This window comes from Ursus maritimus, unplaced genomic scaffold (assembly GCF_017311325.1).
Source record: "Ursus maritimus isolate PB19 unplaced genomic scaffold, ASM1731132v1 scaffold_17, whole genome shotgun sequence".
Lineage (NCBI taxonomy): Eukaryota > Metazoa > Chordata > Mammalia > Carnivora > Ursidae > Ursus > Ursus maritimus.
This window is the reverse complement of record NW_024424119.1, coordinates 1,334,566-1,358,002: the sequence shown is the minus strand read 5'-3', so window position 1 is coordinate 1,358,002 and position 23,437 is coordinate 1,334,566. Positions and strand designations below refer to the sequence as shown.

At 39.5% G+C, this 23,437-nt stretch overlaps 1 protein-coding gene across 6 annotated transcripts in view; it reads right to left on the bottom strand.

The window, feature by feature from the left end:
* Positions 1–23,437, bottom strand: part of KDM4C (lysine demethylase 4C) — a 430,083-nt gene that overhangs the window by 44,386 nt on the left and 362,260 nt on the right. For 5 of the 6 annotated variants that reach the window (XR_005835179.1, XR_005835180.1, XM_040631435.1 and 2 more), the window contains one exon: positions 15,087–15,272. Coding sequence is in view for 3 of the 6 variants with exons in the window: in XM_040631435.1 (XP_040487369.1) it covers positions 15,087–15,272 (186 nt within the window). In the remaining 3 variants the exon portion in view is untranslated. Of the gene's footprint in view, positions 1–15,086; positions 15,273–23,437 lie in introns of those variants that run through there. The other variant, XM_040631438.1, reaches the window with a different exon arrangement.

Genomic DNA, 23,437 nt, shown 5'->3' with positions numbered 1-23,437 from the left:
TGGGGGGGGGGGGGGGGAGATAGCTAACCATCAATGATCGCAAGCTGAATATGGAGAAAAAGATGTTTGTAATACCTGGATTGGCTCATCAAAGCCATGCCAACATCCAATAGGCTAACTCCAAAAAATTTAAAGCCAGTGTTGACAAAACAGGTTGAAAGAAATCACCATTACCAGACAAATATACTGAGGCTATAAATTCTAAGCCAAAGAGCCAAAAACCAGCTAGCAAGTGATGCAAAGGGGGAAAGCAATGCAAGGATGGACACAGAGGGAAAAAAGTGGCACTTAAATAAGCAATTACTGAGTGCTCGTTACAAGTAAGGCACCTTGCTAGGTGCTGAAGATTAAAATAAAAGAATGAGAGAGTGCCTTCTCTCAAATACCTCACAGGCTGGTAGGAAAGAGCTGACCAAAATGCAAAGCATTAAGAATGAACAGATGAGGGCAGGAAGGGACCCTTCACAGGCTTCACTTCAGGGAACATCTGAACCCGATCGGAGGGAGCCAGGATGCACTCTTGTACACACGTCAGGGAGGCAGTTTGAGAGTGGAGTGCTTGGTGCCATGAATCTCTACCCTTGGCTCCCATGTGAGCCTGTAGGCACCTATGCAGAACAGTGTTTTTAAATGCATAAAACAAAACAACAAATGATTACAAGAAACTAATTGAAATAATACTGAAAAACAAATTTCTGGTGTAATATCTTTGCTTCCTTAATAATGTATTAAGTGCTAATATCTAGTGGCAGGTCTAATAATTATTAATATCCTAATTTCAAAGTTGTGAAGAACATAAGCAGTATTTTGAGATCTCTGTTACAATGGTAATGTGATTTCTATTGTGGAAGGAGTCACAGAAACTGTTAATGCCACCACTGCCTCAAAACTGATAGAATTGTTAAATTCTATCTAGAGTTAGTGGAAAACAACTTCGAATCTTTCCTCATCCTCTAACAGACAAATTTCTCTTGATATTAAAGTATAAAAAAGATCTTATTACCTGGCATATTTAAAGGCACAGCAGTCAACCTTCTAACAAACTTATAAAAAATTACAACATTATTTATATAATGGTGCTTGTATATACTGAAGATAAAAGGACACAGAGAAATGAAACTCAGTGAAGGCATCCCTGTGAAAGGCAAAGTTATGGAGGCATGATGGGTAATTCCGGGGTGACCTAAAGTGACACAAGAACCTAACTTGAGTACTGAGATTGGAATGTGCACTGTATCCTCCAATATCACTTTTCCCCATTGGATTTTTGAGAACAGAGAGCAGTTAGTTCACATAAGACCCCTGAAACAAAGGCTCAGGGAGGAGTCCCGTGTGGCAGAAGGAAAGAAGATTCCTATACTTTGGCAAAATGGCTCTTCTCTGATCAGACCCAGCAAAGGCTCAGCTGCGTTTACACCTTGAAGAAGGGTCACCACCATCTGACGAGATGAGTCACGGGCAGAAATGTCATCTTGGGAAAACCCCTAACTAGGTTCTCCATCTATAAAATAATGTTTTAAAAAAGGGCGTAAATCTGAATATAATAGTGTATGCAGAGACAGAAAGGCTGGAGAGTTGAAGAAATGAAGTAACTTATCCAATGAACAGGCCAAAAAGGACATTCCCATTTCTCCCCAGTAACACCCTCACTTTCTCAACTTTATTATTTCTGCCTAATTCCTATGATTTAATAACCCATGAGATATTATTGTATTTTTTCAAGATACTATTTTGTAAAAATCCCCAGAGGGATCTGAGTAAATAAATTAATACATGCTATTCTTTTACCGAACTCATGCAGAAGTCACTCATATAAATTTGCCTTGTAATAATGAAAGCTTCCTTTGTAAAATTACAAGAGCTAGGTAAAAATCTTATATCCAGAAAAACCCAATTCTCTCGGGCTTCATGAAGAAATAATTGCTCTAATGGCAGAAATGCACATGCAGACTCATAAAAATGTCACAAGTATTTAATTTTCTAAATGTCTCTTTGTTCACATGTACTTTTATTTCTTGCAGGTTTTAAAGTACAAACATATAACATAGTGGGAAGTGGTGGTAAGCAGTTTCCCAGCAGATTTAAGGTCTTATTCACTTTAATGTCTGTAGAAGATACCGAGAAAAAACTAATTCTTTTCCATCTGAGTCATTAGCTCACCTCAGAGGTCTTGTTTGGTAGGTAAGTGAAGAGGACTGGGACAGGAGAACCATCTTTAGATGCTCACTCTTAATGTAGGAAACTTTCAACAGGTCAGCACCACCTGCTTTCTATTCTGAATAGTAAACAACTTACTTCAAAAACAGCAGAGAGGGAAGTTCACATCAGTTGGACTGGTGGAGCTGGAGGAGTGTGGAAGCCTCCCACTGCTAAGATGGAACTTGACGTGAGCTCCTCCTAAGTCACGTCCAACCTCATTAGTTGCTAATGAACACGGGAGTCCCTGGATGCCTGCCGGCAGAAGCTCTGCCTTGGGCTTTTACACTTCAGGGGCTCTTCAGGCTTCTTGGGTTGCAATAGTAAAATCTGGAGAGAACTACAGGTTCAACCAAACCTCAATCATTCACAGCAGGCTGTGTGTGTGTGTGTGTGTGTGTGTGTGTGTAGAAATTAACAAGCTGATTCTAAAATTTACATGAAAAGGCAAAGAGCCTAAAATACTCAAAGTAATCTTGGGGAAAAAAACACAATGTCGGAGGAATTATAACTTGGGGGGAAGGAGAAGGAAAAGCATTGGCTCAATTATAAGGTAATACAACTTTTAAAAATTATCTCAGACGGGGCATTTTCAAGAGAGAAGCAAACAAGTCTCACTAAATGGTATTTTTCCCCAAAGGACTTTTGAATCTCAGTTACAGTTGGGGAATGGGTTAAAAATAGCTAAAATAGATGCAAAAAAAAATGTTCTTATCAAGGAAATCCAAAGTAAATCAGACTAATTAAATGGTTTTATAGTTTTTCTGTGCCACCAAGAAGGAAACCCAGGTAAATAATGATACCATGTAAGCTAATCCAAGTCATAGTCTCAAGTTGGAAAAGTGACTACCAAAACAGCAATCCAAATGAAATGTCACATATGCTCTGACTCTGATGATCCTGGAAGCGCTGTATCTTTTAAGGATTGGTGAACCGCTCTGAAATGCCATTTCATCATCTGTAAAATGTATACAATCATAATACCAGGGAGGTAGACCAAATGAGATAATGTAGTCATGTATGAAAGAACACAGTAAACTATAAAAGGCACTATACAAATATTAGCTATTATATTACTTTTATTCACCTTATCTATATTGATACACTGCTCCCGACGAAGGAGGGTTGTCCCCTTGAACAGAAGAGAAAATTACAGTGGCATAGGCAATTGTGATTCTATAAAGATACAGTAGTTACATGAGCATGAGCTGTGGGGAGAAAGGAGGAGAGAGGAGAGAGAGAAAGAAAAAGAGAAAGGGGGAAGAGGAAAGGGAGAGAAAGACACAGGAAGTGCAGGAGAGGGAGAGGGAGAGAGAGAGAGAGATCAATCTAAAGTGAAGCTTCTTAGCTTTCTTTTGAAATTTCAGGAGAAATAGCCATAGGAACAGTGAAAGAAAAGCCAGCCAAAAGCTCTCTACTGCCCATCACAATAGCAGAAATGGAGAATCTGCCTAGCGACCTCACCAATGTTCATCAAAGAGTGCCCAACACCGTGCTTGAAAAAGAGATGTGTGGGGTTCCTGTGGAGGCAGGAAGGGATGGGGAAAACTGAGAGGTCCTGCAGCAGGAAGCTTTTCTTTCCGGTTTCATTACTGTAGTCCCCATGCTTTCTCAAATGGCACCTAAAGTTAATCTTTACGGTCCCCACAGCCTTGGCAAAAGTTACTTCTCAGTATCTTTATTCCAAACACATGACAGAGATACATAATAACAGAGTCGAAGGTACAATTAGAAAATATTGAATATAAGGGTTTGGAAATTTTGTATTTTCTTCTAATTCCTGAGAAATGTATGAGGAAAGGGAGAGACAAATTTAACCAAAAGACCTATCTAGTACTCAAGGAGGGACAAACAAAATGGAAAGTAACTGATTACAGTATCTAATGCCCACAAAAAAAGAGCATTTCACTTCTTCCTGCCTCCTGCCCCAATCAAAGGCTTCTGAATGCCAGTTCATGTCAGTAATGGCTCAAAGAAAAATTAAAATAATGCTTTACTTAAAAATGTAGAAACAGTAATTTCTTACATTTCTTCAGATACTGCCCTCTATAATTTCACGGACCCATACCATGTGTAGTAAGAGAGGATCCATGGTATCTCACAAAGAAAACAAGCCAATTTCAGATAAAGAATGGTCAAGAGGGGCGCCTGGGTGGCACAGTGACTCGAGCATCTGACTCTTGGTTTCAGCTCAGGTCATGATCTCGGGGTCATGAGATCAAGGCCCACTTGGGGCTCTGTGCTCAGTGTGGAGTATGCTTGGGACTCTCTCTCCCTCTCCCCCATCCCGTCCCTGTGCTTGCTCACAAACACTCTCCCTCTCTCAAAGAAATAAGTAAATCCTGGGAAAAAGAAAGAGAGAATGGTTAAGAAACTACCCAATTTTGCCTGGAAAAAAAAGAAGTGCTGATTTGCAGGTGTGAAATTGTTAGACCCCAAGATGGCTACCAACATCCTGTGGAAAAGAAGGACAAAGAAGATGGATGTCCCCAGACTTACTGGCTTCCTGCCAAGAGACCTCACAAGGGCTTTTTAGTTAATCCAGAGTTTTATACATCATGTTTGTGGAAAGTGGACATTTAATCATTTAATGTTGACCTGGAGAGTAATTTTTTAGATAGAAATGTTGGAACTTATTTAATTGCCATTTTTATTGTTTGCAGTTAATAGTCTTAAAAAGTTACACTTTCATTACATTTTGTCAGTATCCCTGGATCTCGTTATGACTATAGCATCTAATTACTGTTTTCTACATGAAGGAATTGAGAAACGCTGCCTCTTATGCTGTACAAGATGCTGGAATGTCAAACACCCTTTCCTGTTGTCTGTCTGTTGACACATTCCATTTGTATTTCTCCACCATATCCATGGTGCTTCACTCTAATGCCAATGTTAAAATATGGTATTAGTGCCACTACTTAATTTTCTTAACAAGCTATCAGACAATAATGCATGCCTCAATTATTTTCTTTTTTAAAAAAAGACTATATAAATTGCTGAAAAGCTTAAAATTTTCTGGGTACTGAGACACATTAATTCTGTGAAAAAGCGAGCAAGCATTTTACATGGAAACACATCTTACCTATACTAAAAACTGAAACCAGGTAAGTGGTCCTTGGAGAGAAAGACTTGATTTCCTCAGTATGTGTGGTCCTTGAAGTTGGCAAGTATCAACTGTGCCATGTAAACATTCCTTCATGCAGTACAAGTCTAGGTCTGCTGACTGGCTCCCAGGTTCCATGCATGCTGTGTGATGGGAATAACAGAGCCAAGGAGGAAACACAACACTGACAAGTTTCTCCTGGGGATTCTGATGAGTCTGCTTTTGTGATAAAAAACAAACACCTGCACCAAGATGCAGATCTTTCTTGATTTTTTAAAAATAAAATCAGGATTCATTTGCAGTTTTATAAGGCCAGAATAAAAAGTTCAGCAATATATTCTTTTCTCTGAAGCCACACATTATTACACATTTTGAGAGAGACGAATATAACCAAGGCTGTCAGACAAGAGACCGCCTAATAATCAAGGCTCTGCAGAGGGTAACTATTAACACTCATGTTAAAAACACGTAAGGTCTCAGCTCCCCACATGGCTTCAGAGTTATTTCAGGGCCTCCTCAGGCCCTCAGGAGTAAGTACTGCCTATTTGCAAAATAAATAAGGTGTCCCACAAAATATATGTTCTAACATTTTCCCAGTGCATTTGGATATTTGAGAGAATGTTCTTTTACCCAACCAGATTAAAGGATCAGAAATAAAAGTATGGAGAAAGGCCACTCTAAGGGAAGATATATTTTTCTGAACCCCCTAGGACCTGACTCTACTTTCTACCCCTAAATGAGGATGTGGTCTTGCTGAGCCTGTATCTGATTCAAGAGCTGATTGCTTACAAGAATTTCCTTAAATGGAAAGGCCCAGACCCTCGAAAGTAAATTTTTCTAGAATGGACATGTAAACCCTTAATACAGAACAACTGTATGGTCACAAAATGTGACTTTGATTCAGATCCAGCAGCAGCCAACTCCATGCAGACGCTGCCCCAAGTCTGCAGCCCCCGCAGGGAACAATGGATAGGAGAAGCACCAGCCCCAGGCATTCAGCCTCTGCTCTGCCTGCATGGTCTCGCCATTCTGATCAGTTTCTGTATCCTTGGCTGATTAAAACTGGAATTGGCAATGGAGGCATCCGTTCTCTCTTCCCACAGACTCAAAACCCCTTGAAGCCCTTCAATTAGTGTCAGAATGGATCTAAACCCCTGCAGATGATGCCTGAACTGGGACTGGTGCAAAGACCCTTCCCAAGTGTCCAGACTTGGAAAAAGATCTGGAAAAGGGGGAAGGACACAAGAGTAAGCTGAAGACTAAGCTGAAGATGGCTCAAGTCAAGGCAGAAGAGCCTCTGGCCCAGAGTCTGTGAAGTCACTGTGGGGAACTTCTGGGGAGAGTATCAGTGGAACCTCTCCTCTATGCTCCACAGCCAGGACCAGTGACTAAATAGTAGGACCAACCTACCTTCTACTGTGGGTCCACTCAAGCCCTTTTTCTCCTGACAAAAAACATGGGGAAGAGAAGCTCTACGCTCACTGATCCCCACCCTTCCCATGGAAATGGCTACAGAAGTAGAAGGAGAAAACTAAATGTGGGGTATTAAGTAGAGGACAGAAAAGTCTGAAATAGGATACACTTGTTTTCTTTATAGAATTAAGAAAAATGATGTCTTTAATGGTTTTACCTGATAAAGTGAACAAGAGGAAGATTCCTTCCAAATGTAAATATTCTAAAATGTCTGTGCTAAATATTTCTCCTCCCAGGCAAGCCTGGTGTTAACTTTCTATCACCTGGGATACATGGACTGAGATCTCAACTGAAGATTTCTATTGATGAAAGGATAAGGGACTTATTTTATTTACTGTATGTTTGATTGAGGAAGACTGATCAGACTCAGGCCTGAATCACTGTAGTATTTTTTTTTTTTTTAATCCTTGTTAAGAACTTTTTACTCCAGACCTTTTCCTAGGTTAGAATTCTGTTTTCCAATATCAGTGCAAAGTCAGCAGGGCATTTGGGAAATAACTTATGTAGAATAAAAAGCCATATACGAACACCAGATAATTGTGCACAAATCTGAGAAGACTATGTGGTTATAGCAAATGTAACTGAACAGAGTGGGAGTTAGCAATATCTAAATTGTTATAAGAAAAACAGCATCCACCAGAACAATTCTACTGCCAAAGAAACACAAAGAACACCCAGATCTGGGAGACAGGAAGAGATCGTTCAGGTCATTGCTAGATGAGTGTTAGCTAAATTCTGGTTCTCTTCCTTAAAAGACTGGGAGAGAAAATAAAAGTGGACAGAGCTGAGCCACAGAATTGAGCTCTAGAAGAAAGGAGGGAAAATAAAAAGGAAAAAGAAAGGATGGATTCAATCCATTGCTGAGTTTCATTTGTCAACCCTGTGGGAGCCAAGGCAAGCTTGCTGGCGTTAGAGGCCACACACAGAGCAAACGAAACACATAGTTGTAACCTCCTCTGTGGATTCTACCGGACTGCCTTTAATAGAGTTAGTAGCTTCCTTCCTTGGGTTCCCAGAACATTTTATCCTTCTTTTCATATAGCCTATCTTATTATGGTATTAAAGCACAGTAGCTAAGAGCCCGGGCACTGAATCAGGTTGCCTGGTTTTGACCATTCTTCTCCTTACTACCTATATAATATATATCAAATTATAACTTAAATACCCTTTGCTTCAGTTTCCTCATCTGTAAAAAGGGGTTAATAATAGTTCCTACCACAAATGGTACTTTGAAGATTAAATGACGTAATACATGTAAAGCCTCATGTTACATGTTGCATAAACGTTTATCACCATTTCTTCAAAAAAGTACATCTGCTTACAACAGGTGTGTGAATGAGGGCATGTCAGGAAGAATGTTTAAAGTTGGGCTGAGAAGTTAAAAAAAAATTATGTTTTTACTTCCAGGATGCTCCCTGGCTCTCTGTATATTGAATTGAACAGTTTCAAAGCAATCTAACTGAAGTTCTCCATAACTAACCTTTGTGCCTAGATTATTTTTTATGAGCTGGCTACATCCGTGCTAAGATAAGAAAGGAGAGGCGGGCTAGCCTGATGATGGGTATCAAGGAGGGCATGTATTGCACGGCGCACTGGGTCGCAAACAATCATGGAACACTACATCAAAAGCTAATGATGTACTGTATGGTGACTAACATATCATAATAATAAAAAAAATAAAAGAAAGGAGAGGTGGGCAGCATACAAGGCCAATCTGTTATCAAACAGTTTATTTCCAATGCCAAAAGTCTTTAAAAATTGGTTTTATTTTCCTCGGTTTCGGTTCATTCAAAAATCTTGGAATGGGGTCACAGTTTATGAGGTTTCTACCCTAATTGTATCCTTTCTTCAAAAAAGTTTAAACCGTTTTCAAGTTTGGGGAACTATCCTGAACTGATAATGAAAGGAAGCTGAGAATCAGAAGGTTGCCATCTGGAGAGTAACAGGCTGCAATCAGGAGCTCTGGCGTTGGACAAGTGGGTGGTGAGAAGGTGACGGGCCCTACCACACAGCCCAGGAGAAATTAAAAGAATTTTAGACAAAATATCAAAATTTTGTATTTTTCTGAAAATCCTAAAAATGATGGTATCAATGGTGTTATAATACTCAGTGCCCTATATTTTCATTGTTTTACTGTTCCTTAAAGGAAGATACGAATTGATTTTTGTTTCTTTTTAGAAAAGAGGTGCTTAGCTGATGCTTGAAAGTGGGATGTTCTAGACCTACAGACACTGAAGCCGATTCTATGACTCTTGATCCAGTGGTTCAAACAAAAAAAGGAAAGAAAACAAAGACCCCTAAAATTTTTATTAGCAACATAATACAAACACGTATCAAAAGACCAGCTAATGGTAACAGGAAAAATAATAAGCCCTCAAATTAGAACGATATAAAAATAAGCTTATTAAAGACAGAAAAAAAATTGGACATATCAACATAAACTCTTGATCATTTGAAAAATAATTATTTTCCTGCTCTGTCACTAATGTGGCCCCCTGCCAAAGTAGCTGGTGCTCCCATGAAACAAAAACAAAAAACACCCTTCATTCCAAATTTGATTGCTAATGGAGCACCTTTAAAAAAGAACCTGGGCTCCTTAATGGGTTGCTGATTTCATGTTTGAAACAAGGAAATCAAGATGATTTTGCCATTTCTAATTGGAATAAAGCAAAGATGTCTAAGTGGTTTTAAATTAGGAAAATAAAGTCACCTTGAAGAGGCTCCAAATGGTCAGTGTGTGACAGAAGCATCAAAAAGAAAATTACGTCAATTGGTACCCACTGAATCTATGAAAGGCTATAAACCAAACTGATGCTCAAAAGCAACAAATAATACAAAGCACAGTCAAGCAAAGTCTTACCTACCGATGTGAATTAAGTAAATGCTGTCTTATTACAAAACATAATCCTATGGCCACCCATCAAGGCCCTGAGGGCCACCATTTGGTAAAATGCAACATATGGTGAAATGTAATTTTGGTCTTCAAACCAAAATGCCTATTGGAACTAACTGCAGTACAAGTCATAAACCAGAGCCAGGGGCAGACTCCGGGAAACCAGGTTTCTTGAACTGCACAACACTTCTGAAGGGAGATAGGGCTCAGGTACCCATCTGGAAACTGAGTCTACCTTCTTCCTCTCGTAGAATATGTGGTCTTCTTGACCTTGATTCTGGCTTAAAAACAGAACCCCTTCATGTCTACAAACATTTTATTAAATGAGAGACATGAATAATCAGTCTTCCCGAATGAGTCCAAGCATAAACACCTGTGGTACAGCGACAGATCCTTTGTTTCAGATCCGGCAGCACCTTACACACAGGAACTGCATGTGCTCACTAGGGAGAGAGCCCAGGACGTTTTGTTAGCATCGGTGGCACGCACTTCCACCCTCTCTGGTCAAACCATTTCTGCTACATTTCTATATCCTTGGCTAATTAAATGGAAATTTACAGTGGGAATGTGTGCTGGGTCTCTCCCTATCAATCCACAATCAACCTGAAACACTGCAGATTCATTATAATTAATGAATTCATATAAATGTGTTACGGATTTCTCAAAGGTTTTTTTTGTCATTACGTGTTTTCTCAAAAACTGATAATGGAAGTATAATATGCTATACAATATTCTCCTGTGATTAAGAACTATTTTAGGGTTTAGAGTTTAGGAGCTTTGATCATCCATTTGTTTCACATGTTGGTGAGGTGAGAATTATTTTTACATACCAAGGAAAGATTTTATTTAGTTTTGAAGGTATTTTCACCCTGGTACCACCAAAGGTTAGCTATATAGGAATAGATTAACCAGAAGAGCCACCTTGCTCTGAGCCCTTCACTAGATCCTGCCCAACGTGGGTCCCCATCTGGAGCCATGGACAGTGATGGCACAGAAGGAGTTGTACTGAAGCTTGCCTGGGGAGCTGGCCTGAAGACACAGGCTGAGAAAAAAAGTAAGTGCCGAACAAGGTCTCAAGTTCTTTTTTTTTTTATAATAATTTTTTATTATGTTATGTTAGCCACCATACACTACATCCTTAATTTTTGATGTAATGTTCCATGATTCATCATTTGCATATAACACCCAGTGCACCATGCAATATGTGCCCTCCTTACTACCCATCACCAGCCTATGGTCTCAAGTTCTATTACAAGGATGAGTGCCAGAATAAGACGTGGAGGATGGCTAGAAGGGTAGAATAACAGAAGACAAGAGGACCTCCCAGAGTACGAGGTGCTAGCACAGAAGCCAACATAACCACTACCGCCCATTATCCACACCAACAACACTGCCTTGAAATAGGGTCACGTGTAAAATATCTGACATACTCTTGACATGAAGATGCTCAATAAATACCAGTTCTTTTTCTTTTCCACTAATCCCATTCATTATCATTAGAGAATTGTTGTAACAAATTTATACCAAGCAGCTTCCATGGATGGCCAAGTGCTAGTCGAAGAGAGAAAATATTAATTAAACCTAGTTTTAAAATCTAACTAAAATTATGATCTAGTTAAAAAAAATTAGTTAAAATAATATTGAATAAAATAATACACAAAATAGTAGGAAAAAATTTGTCCACTAGGGTGTTTTCTCTATAAAAGTTCTTCTTTTTTCAGTAGGTGTCTGTCTCCATGTTAGTAGCCACAACTTAGAAAATTATGAAAGAAACAAATTTCTCAAATGTCATATTTTTCAAGAGGAGAGGGCACTGAGATAAAAATGATGTACCTCATATAAGATACATTATGAAAAAGGGCTTTGCTCATTGCAATGAACTAATGTATAAAGTGCAAGTGATTTAGTGTTCCCACACTGCGTATACGGAATATTCTAATCCAATATGAAGGGTTATTGAAGTAATTTGCCCCCCAAAAAAGATCTGTGCATGCCATCTTCTCACCTACGTTGCCCTCCATTATTCAGGTGTCTCTTCCACTGGACACCCTCTAGTTTAATCAGGTGTGAGGAGACAGACCCTGTGGTAGCTGTACTTTGCAGGAAGTATATAATTTATGAGCAGGTCACTATTTGCTTTGGAGAAGGAATACGTTTTAGGCTCCTAGTTTCAAAACCATTTTACTATTTATTGTGTTCTTTAGTTTTCCCTTTTCCTTACAAACATCTGTGCAACATCCACATAAGTGGTTAGGAATACAGCCAAAGGAACCTTCCAAAATAGAGCCAGGAAATAGGTCACACTGAATCATGGCAAAGGGTAGGTGGTCAAGTACCACAACACTACAACATAAACACACGTGCACACATACACATGCACACACAAATGAAATCTTACATTTGAAAGATAGCAGGTGCCAGTCAAAAAGTATGCTTGACAAAAACACTGAAAAATACATATAAAAATTTAGATTAAAATAACAGGGATTAGTTGTGCACTTTCTTTAACATATCTGTATCTTTAAGACTTTGGAAGCTACGTATTTTTCAAATACCAACTTTAAAAAAAAAAGATCTATTTATTTATTTGAGAGAGAGATAACATGTGGTGGGGAGGAACAGAGAGAGAAAGAATCCCAAGCAGACTCCACGCTGAGTGCAGAGCCCGTCGCAGGGCTCAATTCTCATGACCTGATCCGAAACCAAGAGTCAGAGGCTCAACCGACCGTGTCACCCAAGTACCCCTTAAATACCACCTTTTCAATTAAAAGATGCTTACTAATGGAAGAATGCATTATAACAAATCAGATGAGATTTTTCACACTATTATCTAGAATGAGTTTATGCTCAAAGCCCAATAACATTGAAAGAGCTAGTATTTTAGAATATTTTTGGCATTAAAGGAAGAGTAGAAGTTGCCTTAAAATGGTCCTTTGGTGCAAAAAACAAGTAATTGGGAGAAATTTTTTTTTTAAAAAAAGAGGAAACAAAAACCCTAAAGTGAGTAAAAATGTAGATCCTATTGAAGCAACTTCATTTCACCTAAACTATGCAGTCCCTCTATTCTGTAAGATGACCGAGTTAGGCTGCCAAGTTTGCCTGAATTTTATTTTATAGTTCTCACTGCACCGATTCAGCAATTGCCCACTACCTCCAAACAATCAGGTATGGTGAAAATATAGCCAAACTATAGTTCCAGCTCTTGAGAGCATAATCCCTGGCATATACAGTTTATACAAGAGAAATATGGGAATTAATTTGAACTTTTTTATGCTTGAAAAGTAAAGCATATTCAATGCAATAGGGGAAATTCACAATGCTCTTAACCAAAGTTACCAGATTTTATGAATTCCTTCCGGTTAGTTGTCAAACATTTTGGGGAAGAAGCCAGACTTGAAGTCCAGCCGAAGAATAATGGATAAGTAACAGCTATCAGACATATATTTTGGAAATCCAGTATTCACAGCGCTTCCTGCCAGAGAACTTTGCAAAGGCAATTTACGAACACTAAAATTTTACCTACATAGGGAAAAACTACCATTTAATATAAATTATATGATGTTTCCCCATGTTTGACAAAGTGTACCAAACTTAAAGTAGATCCATAGAGGAGAGCGAGTAGATGTTCTTTTCAGTCATCATTTATGAAACAATTAGTAACATAAAGCTGACTGAAGCACACATCATAGGAGGAATGACATCCTGGTTAAACATCTGGACCTCTAATAGCAACTTTAATATAATCACCAGTAACCACAGAGCTTTCGAATATTAAAATAAGAATGTGTGATCCCAAACAAAGCTTCAAATGAACACCTCTAGCTCCATTCAAGGCTTGGAGTTTGGAATTCAACAAATAATAATGGGCTGAAAAAGCATTTACATTCCAGCACCTGTTGCTCATTAATTGAATCCACTTGGGCAAGGAATTGAACCTTTTTGTACTCAGGTTTCTTATCCTTGAAGCAGGGATACTACTACTCATGTCGCCCAGTTCACACAGAATTGTAGTACCAAAGCCAGCAGCAGCAGCAGCAGTAGTAAAAGAGAGAGTAACAATACAACTTTCATTTTCTGAGGGCTTATTCTATGCCATGAACTGAAAACAAGACAGTGAGACAGGCATGCCTTTGTTTGTAGACAAGGAAGCTGAGGCTCTGAGATGAGAACTTGCACAAGGTTGCACATGTGTTGCTGGCAAAGACCAAATGTGAACACAAACTACTCTGACTCAGAAGGTCATGATCTGGTTCACATCTCAAAATGCGTTCCCATGTGTCATCTAATGAGGTAATGCCATTGACTGCATGTTGTAAATGGCAAAGCACCACAGTAATGCAATGTGTCATTACTATGATTTTTTAAAAAGTTGCTAAAATGTATTTTCTGCTGAATATATAATACTATTCTTAGCAAAAGCCCATCAATTCAAGAAACTAAGGAAAAACCATGAATGAATATGCAACTTGTCACCTAAACCATGGAAAGTAGAATAGATGTGACAGTTGGTGATGTCATCTCATACATTTGTGCATTCACACACAACCGAACAAAGTCCCAATGCACAAACATCAAGTATCTCTCAAGATACCAATGGAAGTTGCTGGAATCATTAAAAAGCCAAGAGATTTGTCGTGTATGGGTCATGGCTCCCCAGGCCCAGACTGACAACCTGGCAGGCTGCTCACAGGAGGTTAATAGAGACATAGGACAAGTATGTTAGGTTGCAAAGAGTCTGTGGCCAAGCCTCCCAGGGATAACACAGGGCAACAAGTTAGCAAAGTTGCCCTTTGTTGGCAGCCAAAAAACAATCACAGTGAACTGGAAAAGTAACAAAGGCATATCAACCATCTCCACACTGTCCTAATTTTTCTAAGCATTTAAAACAAACGTAAGATTCCATTTGCCAACAACAGGTAAAGTGATTTATAGTTAAATTCACATGTTATTTACTTGCAAACACTCTTTGCCCAGAAAAAGGTTCGGTCCTGAGTGATATAGAAAAGGCAGAGAAAAAGTGACCTCTATACTTCTCTCCTACATTTCTGCTTTTCTGAAATTGTCCTCATTCCTCCTAGGGCCCCCATGCTGCACCTAGCTTATCCCGCCCCAGGCAGCAAAGCCCCAAATATTTGTGACCACCTGCCCCCTTCCCTTTACTGTGTTACTGCTCTTTGTTTCTTCCAGAAGAGATGAAATAAAACCTAAAGGCCAGAATATACAGGTATGTGGATCAGGACACTGATCGGTCCTGGGCAAACACTAGAAAATAATAATGTACAATCCCGGCCCTCAAGAAACTCACAGTCTGGACGTACGACAATGAGTAACATTACAGAGTAGAGCATGCTAGCCTTGGGAAGTGTACAGGAGGGAATTCATAGGCAGTCTTGGCATCAGGGAAGGAAGGGAGGGCCTTACCACATTTGGGTTGATCTTATGTCGAAAGCATGTGATGTTCACCACGTATGGCCAATCGTCAGGCTCCATCAGCACCCCAGCAGCATGAGCACACGTGACATGGAAGGAGGCTGGGCAGCGGCCATAGGAACACTGAATACAGGCTCCAGAGACCTTCTTAACCCGGTGTCTGCAGAAGATGCATTTCTGGAGGGTTAAAACAAAGAAGAACATCAATTCAAACTGTAACTCAGCTGATTTCCACACTTAATAGCTTTAAAGAGAGGCAGAAAACAGATTACGTCAAGTCTTGACCCTCCAGGGGCCCTAGTGGTGAGAGCAACTGTTGACAATGTAAGTTGTGTATTTTTAATGAAACACACTGCTATTGTCACATACTACCAAACATATGTTGAAATACTTCCTGTGGTTAGGAAAGCCAAACCCTTTTGCATATGCTTCTCCGGGCACAGTGAGGAAACACCCCACGGGTGCTCCTGCAAATCACCCATGAATGCTTGAGTGACTTCTCTTTTACCTTCTGCGTGGCAGGACTTTTGGTACATCAAGAGATAGAATATGGGTTTGGAAGACAGATACCTACTCTCCTAAATTAGATGAGGTCTTCAGAAATACCCCCAAACAGCACAGAGATGGTCTTAGCTTTCTATTTACAAAGAACTGTAAAGTGTTAATGGTCCAATGTGGAAACTAGGGGATCAAGTGTTTAACAATACAAACCTGAATACTTCATGACTGACACACAAATATGTTTCCCAAAGTGAGAAAATTGAAAGTCACCCTAAAGGGCATAATTTTGTTGAGTACCTATAGCTGACTATGCCCAGCGAAGAGAGAATGAAAATAAAAACAGCAATAATGATTACCACAATCTAAAAATTAAATTGCACACAATTAGCCCTAGACATTATCAGTATATTTGTTATGAAAGATGGGAAAAATCAAACAGCTTCACTAAATGTACAATTAGTGAATACTTGAAGGTTAGAAAAAAGTGGCTGTAGAACAACATAGGGTAGGTTCAGAAAGCAGAAGAAACAGAATGATGAAAAGCTTGACTTTTCATTCCTAAGGATGAAAAAGGTCTGCAATCTGATCAAATACTGGTACAGGTGCTCTTCTTTTATTGGTACATTTTCCTTCCTGGGACAGAAAAGGTAAACTCAGTGTCTCTTGGGGATCGTAATATTTTATCACAGACCCGTAAGAATCAACGTGCACTTCTAACTCTTCCTCGCCCTCACATCAGATCAGCAACTTTAGTCTTATAGATTCTGCACCTTAATCTTGCCCCGATCTCTCCCTGTCCATCTATACCAACTGCCACTGCCTCTGCTCATGGTACCCAACATAGTAATGTCCTCCTAACTGGTCTGTTATTTTAGTCCATTTCGATTCCTCTTACCCAGGCCTGCCACAGTGATCTCTCTACAACATAAATCCAGTATCAGCCACCTGCTTAAATGTCCTTCAGTAGCTTCTCCTTATCTCCAAAACATTCCAGAAAAAAGGAACAGCATGAGATGGAAAAGGAAAGCTTATAGTCCATCTGAGCAGTCTTATTTCTCACTAGTCTCCATACGGGCCCCACACTCCAGGCTTTTATCTGTTCTCCCTATACATCTGGATTCAATGTACAATTAAGTACTTTTAAGTGGGACTTAAGGGTGTGGCTTGGCTGATTAAGAAGCTACACACATACACACACACAGAACCAAAGAACTGAAACAAGACCCATTATAATCTGAATAAAAGTATTACTTAATATCTTGGTGTCTTGGCAATTTTTTAAAAGACTTTATTTATTTGAGAGAGAGAGAGAGCACAAGCAGGGAGGGGGCAGAGGGAGACGAAGACTCCTCACTGAGTAGGGAAACCCGTTGCGGGTGGGGGTGGGGTTCGATCCCCGGATCCTGGGATCTAACCTGAGCTGAAGGCAGCCACATAACTGACTGAGCCACCCAGGCACTCTTGACAATTCCTGTTATCATTTTCAACACATTCTTGGTAATTCCTGGCATTCTAATATTTTTTGCCAATTCCAATTATTTGAAATGTGACTGTAGATATAATAGCAAAAACTTGTATCAGGAGCCCCAAGCATAATCAGACAATCTTTTAAGAGCCTAATCATACTACCGGGAGGTCAGCATTTGACTAAGTTCAGATATTGACAGATATGAAAGGAAAAATGGTTTCCCATTTTCCTAATTAAATAGGATTTTTTGAGTAGGAAAGAGTATTATGACTGAAGCTAGTTAATGAATTGGTAACTCCAGCCTCTTAGACCACCATTAACTGCCTCATTAAACAGAGGCCCTCCAGAAAAGGCAAAAGAAACAGAGATAATACACTTAAGTCCAGTGAGGATTCAATCCTGGGAATCTAGTAAGGGAAGGGCTCTCCCTTCCCAGCAAGATGAGAGGAGGTCATTTCTTTTTTTTTTTTTTTTAATAATTTTTATTTTGTTATATTAGTCACCATACAGTACATCCCCAGTTTTTGATGCAATGTTCCATGATTCATTATTTGCGTATAACACCCAGTGCACCATGCAATACGTGCCCTCCTTAATACCCATCACTGGCCTATCCCATTCCCCCACCCCTCTCCCCTCTGAAGCCCTCAGTTTGTTTCCCAGAGTCCACAGACTCTCATGGTTCATTCCCCCTTCTGTTTACTCCCCCCCTTTCATTTTTTCCTTCTTTCTCCTACCAATCTTCCTAGTTCTTATGTTCCATAAATGAGTGAAACCATATAATTATCTTTCTCTGCTTGACTTATTTCACTTAGTATAATCAAGAGGAGGTCATTTCTAAGGATACAACCAGTATCCTTACAAAGTCAACCTAACTGCAGACTACTATAATTTGATGCTTTGGAAAATGTTTATTCATAGAGTTGGGAAGTTAGACTTAAACATCAACCAGGTTTTTGAGGAGATAGAGAAATACATAAAAGGAGTAAGGGAGCCATTCTGGATCTTATAGTACAGTTGGTGTTGTATTTCCAAACCCCATTTTCACTTGCTTGGTACTAAACCAGTTGTTCTGCATCCTGGATAAAACATCTGTGGCAATCTAACACGTACACATGTCTGGGCTACAGAACTTAATTCAGCGGGGCAAAAACAAGGACAAATAGACAGTTCTTTGGAATGTTACGTCGGAACAAGCACTATGAAAGAAACAGGGACAAAGCGCTATGTGGAACCCGAATGACTGGTGCAATGAGTTACGCCTGGAGGCAAGACAGGGAAGAAGGCCTTCAGGAAACACATGGCTGATTGGATCAAGACGGTGGACTCAGCCTGTGCTACAACTTTCTCAGCTGTTATAACACCTCAGTAAAGATAAAGGAAAAAGAGTGAAACTATAATAGTACTGGCTACCAAGAAAAGGTGCAACTAATCCCAGGGAGCAGATCCCCAGCAAACAGTTATTAGTAGGTATCTCTGAGGAGACAGTTCTGGCAAGGCCAATGCCAACAGTGGAAGCAAATACCTAAAAGACAAACTACTGACCATTGGACCAGCCCATGGCCCATCCTTCCCCAATCATCATCAGTAGGTGAGGTAATCCTATCTGATCTGAATCAGAGTCCTATGATCTGACTCATCATTCACCAATAAACCAAGCTGATTCTCATTCGGGCTGAGGAAAGAAAAATTGCACCCACGATGCACAACTAAAATACAGATACGTTAAAAATCACAATGATTTGAGGCAAAACAAAAATAAATGAGAGGAGCTATGATTACTCCATAGAAGAATATCTGACCGAAGGAGTCAGGTAAGTGGAAGCATGAGATGAGTTAAAAAGAGGTACAGTATATGTTATGATAGGGATTCCAAAATAAATCCCATCAATTAGGAAAAAAGTAACAACTACATAGCTAAGAAATTCAAAATATCAGTCAAAAAGAATCAAGATGTGCTGAATATTGGATTGTACCTTACTAAAGATCAAATCAGCAACTAGAAGATGGAACCTAGAGATTGTACAGAACATAGAAGAAAATTAAAAAAAAAAAGAAAATAGAACACAAATACTAAGCAATATGAAAAAGAGATCCAGATGTGCTATTATCTTTCTAAAAGGTATCTTACAGGAATAAAAAAGAGAAAATAACAGAAATTTTCCAGACCTGCAAAAAAGCCCAACAAGTATAAATAATTAAAAAAAAAAAAAAATCACCTAGACACATCTAAGACCTCAAAATAAAAAGAGAAAAATCCCAAAATCTTCCAGAGAAGAAAAGAGAAAAATCAGATTACCATCAGATCTCTAATTTGAGACAGTGAATGCTAACAGACAATGAAACAATATCTTCAGTTTCAGGAGGAAAATTAAATTTGGTCTATATTCAGCCTAATTATCATTCAAATGTGAGGGTAAACATAAAGACTTTCTTTTCTTTTTCACATACAAAGAGGAGAAGTACCTGTGAAGTGAAGAGCAACCAAAATGCTAGTTATGTAGATAAGTCTAAATGAATATTGACTTTATAAACAATAATAGTAATGTCTTCTGGGTTTCAAGCATAGAGAATATGAACAGATGACAACTGAAGCATATAAGGAAGAAGTGGTAAAAGACGCTTAAAATGTTCTAACATTCTTGAATTGTCTGGGATAGGGGTAAAAGTACCAATTAATTAATAGTGTGAAAAAGAAAACGGAATAAGGAAAAATAATAAATTCAAACAAAGACATGAAAGGAAGGAAACAGAAGCAGAACAAACAGGAGCAAAGGGAAAGAACACTGAAAGCTGGCAGGACTAAACCCAAATATGTCAGTATGTTACATGTAAACAGACCAGGGGTAGCAAACTTTTCTTAAATGCCAGATAATAAATATTTTAGGCTTGTATGACACAGAGTCTCAGCTGCAACCACTCAGCTCTGCCATTATAGCACAAAAGCAGTCATGGATAATCTGCAAATGATGACTGTCATTGTGTTCCAGTAAAACTTTATTTGTACAGCAAGCACATACCTTAGTTCACTGATCCCTGCTATAGGCCATGGGCACATATTTGCAGTTATGGGCACAAATTTGAAGTTAGTATGATAGAATTAGTATTTAAGAATGATCACTCTAACTCTTAATGATAAAGAACAAACTGAGGGTCGGTGGAGGGAGGTGGGTGGGGGGTGGGCTAGACAGGTGATGGGTACTAAGGAGAGCACTTGTTATGATGAGCACTGGGTGTTGTATACAAGTGAGGAATCACCGTATTCTACTCCAGAAACCAATATTGCACTGGATGTTAACTACTTAAAATTTAAGTTAAAAAAAAAAAAAAGAATGATCACTCTATCAGCAAGATTGATCGAGGTAGGAAAACAAAACTGTCAGGGAGCCACAGAAATACTGAGGCACAGGATGATGAGGACTTGGATTAGAGAAACAGCTATTGGGAGAAAGGTAAATTTTGAGTTTTTTATTCTTGCTGCCCTTTACTGATAGAGACTGTACGCCTTCCTCTAAAAAGAGCTGCTCATTTAAGATCAGGGTTGGACAGTCTGTCTTCTGTGGGAAAGAACCTCTCTAGCAGCGGCCTTAGTGTGAAAATGGACGTGGGTAGGGGTAACACCAATTCTAGAGGGACACGGATAGTAGGGAGCGTGTGAACAGAAAGATTATCAGGCATTTAAAAGCAGAAAAGGTTCAGAAAGATAGTATCACTCTTCCTGCAATTCACGGAGGTGCCAGTGTCCCACTGGGAAAAGGTTGAGGAGCCGACTGGTGGATGATGGTTAATGAAGGCTTTGAGAAGTCAAATAAGGCAGCCTAGAGGACCATCATTTTGGTTGCTGTAGAACAAAGTCGAGGTGGGGTTGCCATCCGAGGAGGCCAGTGCAGCACAGCAGGAAAACGCAAGCACAGATAACACTAGAGTGACTGTAAATGTCCGTTACCTTTATGGTTTCCTAGGGAGGATGCCTAGGATGTAACAGCTACTCAGTCAATGTCTGCTCAATTAAACTGAATACAAACAAGTAGATCAGGGTGAAGTGATGGCCCTGCTCATGTTTTCTCAACAGTAAAAAAAAAAAAAAGAAAAAAAAAAAAGCCCTCATTTTAGAACATCATAGAGATGTTAGAGCAGGTCAGAGTCACAGGGAGTCCTGCTTAGAACACAGATTGCTGGCCCCAACCCCAGAGTTTCAGTGTGCTTGGCTAGGGCCACTTAATTTGCATTTTTTAAAAAGATTTATTCATTTATTATTTATTTGACAGAGAGAGACAGCCAGCAAGAGGGAACACAAGCAGGGGGAGTGGGAGAGGAAGAAGCAGGCTCCCAGGGGAGGAGCCTGATGCGGAGCTCGATCCCAGGACGCTGGGATCACGCCCTGAGCCGAAGGCAGATGCTTAACGACTGAGCCACCCAGGCGCCCCTGAATTTGCATTTCTAACAAGTTCCTAGTGGTGCTGATGCTTTTGATCCCAGGATCACACTTTGAGAACCAAGCATGGAGGGTTAAAGAGTTAAAGGATGTCGATTATTCTGAGAGCCTGTAGGATAAAGCAATTCGGGAAGTACAATGATTTTTCATCTATTCTTCTGTGTCAAGGGCTGAGAGAATCCTCGGGCGAGTATGATTTATAGAGCACTGTACTTTCTTGGGGGACTGGATTTCCATACTTATTCCAATGGCATAGGCCATTAAGGCTCCTAATGGATTGAGGAATTAATGAAGTATCTGGCAATGAGGCTTTGTGTATCATTAGATTCCTTGAGCACACAGCTTGGCAAAGGGCATCAAGAAATGATGAGCTGTGAAGGAGTTGGAAGTTCAAAGCACAATCCATCCCCCTTTTTTTTTCTTTTAATATGATTTGCAGCAGATTTTACTGTTGTTTCAACAATGTTATGGTTCTTTTTCCTTCCATAAATAGGCAGGTAATTCCAAAACAGGCACAAACACTTTTTAATTAGCATTTCCCTATCAGACAAACAATAAGCTAATGATAATGAAATATTATTTTCCTTTTGCTCTCCCAAGACACTTTTTCCAAGCGCTACACAGCAAACTAACATTCCCAATTGAAAGAGGGAATAATGTTAGACTCAATGGATAACACTGTTGTTGAGGCTGAAACTTCCATTTTACTCCAAGACCTTAAACACAGGTTTTAAAGGAGAACCTTCCCACTCTCTTTCAATTCTACCTGTAAAATTTATGTTCTGTTCATCAGTATTCGTTAAGTCAATCACTCAGGTGCCAATACTGGCCAGCACTGGAGGAACACTGATATGATGCAGTCTGAGTTGTACAGCAGAGGGCTTACAGTCCAGGGGAGGAGACAGACATGTAAACACCATAGCCAGAAGGAAAAGCAGGATGCAACAGCTGCCGTGTGAGCAAGATTCAGGAGCAGAGAGAGGAGTAGATTGATACCAAGAGAAATCAGTTTACCCAAAGAGCTCAAGAGCAGCTGGGGAAGGAGGGGAGAGGGAACACGGGAAACCGAGATCCACCGTGGACTGACGCTACAGTGTTGGGCTGCTTTTGTGAGAGGCAGCAATTAATACACAGACTCACACCACTCACACCACACAGAATTGTCTGACCTCAGCCATCCAAGGATATTACAAATAGTGGACACTACAAAATGGTAAACTCAATTCTGAATGCTCATGCATCAGCTCATAAGTCCTGTGTTTCCCCAGCCTCCTCATGAAAAGTTATTTCTACACTTCAAGTTTAGAGCATTAAAATATATGGCTTATGGTGTCAAGTATGTTGAATTAAATCCTTCTTTATGATATGTATCAGAAACCATTTATCTCATTGCTTGTTGTTTGGTGAGATTCACCCCGCAAAAAATGAGAAGCTAAGAAAAAGTCAAGTAGCAGGATAAAGAGGAAAGGGCAGAGGAATGAGCTCAGCCAGGCCACGAGACAGAGCTAGAAAAATGGGCAGAGGTGGTAGGGATCAGATCAAAGACTATACTTATTCAAAATAAGGCTAGACAGTCATTGCTGGCCCTGAGAAATGTTAAATAAGAAGCACAAAAGAATTCTAGAACTGGAAAGGCCATCTCAGTTCAGACACAGACCGACAAATTAACAAATGACTCTTAAAAAGTACTATGTCAACAGCTCAGTCACACTTTTTATTTTTGATCAGAAGATACACCACAGGGAAGCTCATCAAATGGGAATCCTTCTGGAAGCACCTTTTTAATCCCAGCACCAGAACACTGACTACAGATAGCAGGTGCTCAATAAATATTTTGTGACTAAATGAATGATTGTTTCCTTATTATGTATCATGTGTTAATTCATTCTTTCAGCCATTAAACACCTATTAAACATCTTTCATATAAAAAGCTTTCTG